General features: G+C 31.3%; 1 protein-coding gene across 1 annotated transcript in view; it reads left to right on the top strand.

Moving 5' to 3' along the window:
- Positions 1-3167, top strand: part of PLEKHA3 (pleckstrin homology domain containing A3) — a 22051-nt gene extending 18884 nt beyond the window's left edge. Inside the window, exon 8 of the mRNA XM_011356760.2 lies at positions 273-3167. Within this exon, the coding sequence (XP_011355062.1) occupies positions 273-400 (128 nt within the window). The 3' untranslated portion in view covers positions 401-3167. The remainder of the gene's footprint in view (positions 1-272) is intronic.
- Positions 3168-3393: the final 226 nt, after the last annotated feature.

Here is a 3393-nt window from a genome sequence, read left to right as displayed (position 1 = left end):
TCATTATGTGCCAACCATGGTTCTATTAATGAACAAAATAAATATTTCTACTTTAGGTAGTTTTGTAATTTATCTCATGAATTCTGAAGTTTCTCCTTATGACTGCTAATAGTAGAAAAGTTAGATTTTTCTCTGTTAAACAAACAATCAAAAAATTAGCAGGAAGCTAAAGGAATTTCATCTCCCTGAATAGGAAACTTAAGATGTTCTTTCACAGAGGATTGCAGTTAATAATGATAGGATGCTTAACCTTTTAATCAATTTTTTAATAGGACCTGTTCACTGTTCAAGAAATACACTTAATGGAGATTTGGCATCAGCAACCATTCCTGAAGAAAGCAGACTTATGGCCAAAAAAAAATCTGAATTGGAAGATCCTCTTCCATCCTTCTCTTCTTGAGGAAACGGAAGTGTCCAACTTCCTCTAAGTATTGCTATGCAAAAGCTGCTGTAATTAAACTATGTTATAGGGAGTAGTTTTTCCCTTAGGAAAAAGATTTCTCTGCACTTTATAGAATATTGTAAAACAAACAAACAAACAAACAAAAAAAACAACCCACATACCTTTGAAGTGTATTTTATCTTTATATAGTTTATTTGCAAGAGTATTTTCCTAATAACTTCACAGTATGAATGTGCATCTTTTTTCTTTTTAAACAAATGATGGTGTAACATTTTGACATCCATAAGGACAAATGTAGATATTTTTCTAAAAAACTGTGAGGGACTGACAGCTTTGTCAGTGTGTATTGTAGCTTATAAACATGAAATCTTATAAAAATAAGGTTTCAGTTTGACAGAAGTGTAATATATGTAGCTTGTGCCATGGACCAAATGGTCACTTTACCCTAGCTGAAAATGAGTTACGATAGCAGCTTGATGGTGATTGTACTGTATTCCTTTAAGCAAAAAGGAAACATTTAGTATTCTAAATATTTTTAGCCCAAATACCATGACATCGAGGATTATTTTACAAACCAGACTATGCCGTCCTTCATATGTGAAGTTGACACTACTGATTTGTCAGTACCAAAATGTTGGGTTAAAGTATTTAATTTTTATTTATTTATTTTTCTGTTGCATCAGAAAAATTACCTACCAAATTTAAGATGTGTATACATTATTTACGCTGTTCTAGAAAAAAAGAGGTTAATGCTGTAGTGACCTTGCTCACGTCCACAAGAGAAATAAATGACTTTCAATGGAAGAGGATTTTAGTGCTTTTTTCCTAAAATAGACATTAAGCTGCTGTTGTAACGTATTAATGTTTGCAGCTCTTTAGACTATCTGGAGACATTTTTGATTTATGAATATTTATATGAAAAAGGAATTCTGTCAAGGTGACTGCTTTACATCACTCGAGAGTGGCATTATTTAATTAAAGAACAAATACCTTTTTTTTTGGTAGTGCCTGTCCATACCTATTGTCAGTGTTTGCCTTGTAAACTGTTTTTTAAAATTCACTTTGGAGTGAAGGTTTTGTCCAAGGTCTTGGATGAGGAGCACTTTAAAACAAACTGGTTTGGTGTTTTTAAGTTAATCATGTGTTTAATAAATATGTGGTTTTTGCATTCAAATTTATCATATAATACATTGTATTTTTTACATTTATTGATATTCTGTCTTTATTAAGTGCTAATAGTATTCTTTATTGCTTTGTTATGTTTGTATAGTCAGACCTCATAGTGAACATACAAATGAGGCATATTTTTAGTTTTATTGCCTATGAGCTTAGAATAGTGTGGCTTATTTCACTTTAAATTTCTCTTTTAAGTTTATGTGGGAATTTTTTTTTTAGTCAATATTTGTATTTACTAAAATAAATCTGTAATTATAGGCTTTCTCCCCTAAGTTTAAAATGGACATATACAATCTGTAATCATTAATATACATTTAGATAAACTGTATGCTACTTAAAGTATTTGATTTTAAATAGCTTACAGGTCATTAGACTATATCAAGTGGAATCTTATTCTCATCTGTTTGTACTTCATATGTCTAATTTGAGAAAAAAATGTTTGATAATGTAGTAAGTTTCGTGTTGAGTGAGTAATCATTTTTAGCTTTTTTTTTAATAGTAAGAATTTGCATAGTGATGACCATGGAGGTCAAGGTGCTACTGATAGGGAGTTTTTCTGGTAGGGTTTTTTTTGTTTTGTTTTGTTTTGTTTTTAACTAATAGGTTTATAATGAAAACACTGTAACAAGATTTTGAACTCATAGAAGATAAATCCATTAGATTGCTTTATCCAAAAAGCTGAATTCCTGACCAGTTTTCTATAAATATTTAAAAAAAAATAAAATATCATTTCTGGTTCATATCATTTTTTCCCCTTGAAACAGGTGCTTTGAACTGGTTTGTTATATTCCTAAGTATGGCTTTTATTGTGACTTAAAGCCACTTTTTTTCCTTTAGAACCAATATATTTGCAAAGTCATTTTTTTAAGGGAATATAAATGTATCTTGAATCACATCTAGATCTTGATCAGTGAATGGGTAGCATGAAGCAATCTATAAAGCTTCAGGGAAACTTGCATTTTGAGGAGCCCTGTATATTTTCAAGTGTGCTTGACTTTTCTGAATTTTAAGAAAAAGATGAACCAAATAAGAACAATTATGTAAGAATTTTAGCCTGTCGGGATTTTTTATAATGTATAATTATTGGTTGTTTCTGTTTTGCTTTGTCTAAGCCATGGGATTATTGAGAAATTTGGAGACTCTTGGTATATCAGTGATTGTCTAAGCAAAAGCAGTGCTTGCTTTTCAAGTACCTGGTTTCTATTGTGTGGGAACCGCAGGCCTTTGTGATTAAAGTGACTTTGATGAGAACTCTTTTTTAAATGGACCAAATTCAAACTTTTTTATATTATGTTGAATTATTGTGTTATCTGCAATCAGGACAAGTCCAGAAATGGATGCTGTTGATTCAACTTTAATTCCAAGATAAGAGATAAAGTATCTTCATTTTCACAGTTGCCATGAAAGCTTTGACCCTGAATTATTTTGCTTATTACATTTAGTGTTTGGAATCATCACAAGATCTCAGGAAATGTATCCTTGTACTATGTTGATATTATACTACTGTTTATACTAATCCCGTATACATTATAATACCATTAATTTGGATTCTACCAGTTCTTTACTTTCATTAAATGAAGTGCCTCTGGGTCTGTCTTTTGAGCCTTGCTATTGCCACTTGGTGCAGAGGGAGTGTCCTGGCCTCAAAGAAAGCCTGGTTAGACTACAATAGTTCCATTTAGGAGGTCTCTCTTTTAATAGCCCCAGTGGGTAAGTAAATTGTAGCCGGTACTTAGGCTCCTTTTTATGTCTTTCCGGTTTCCCAATCTTCCTTTCTTTGAATTCATACCGAATTTGTAAGTTTAAATTATTTT

Source organism: Pteropus vampyrus, unplaced genomic scaffold (assembly GCF_000151845.1).
Source record: "Pteropus vampyrus isolate Shadow unplaced genomic scaffold, Pvam_2.0 Scaffold2, whole genome shotgun sequence".
NCBI classification, from domain to species: Eukaryota; Metazoa; Chordata; class Mammalia; order Chiroptera; family Pteropodidae; genus Pteropus; species Pteropus vampyrus.
This window is presented reverse-complemented; position numbering and strand designations above follow the sequence as displayed.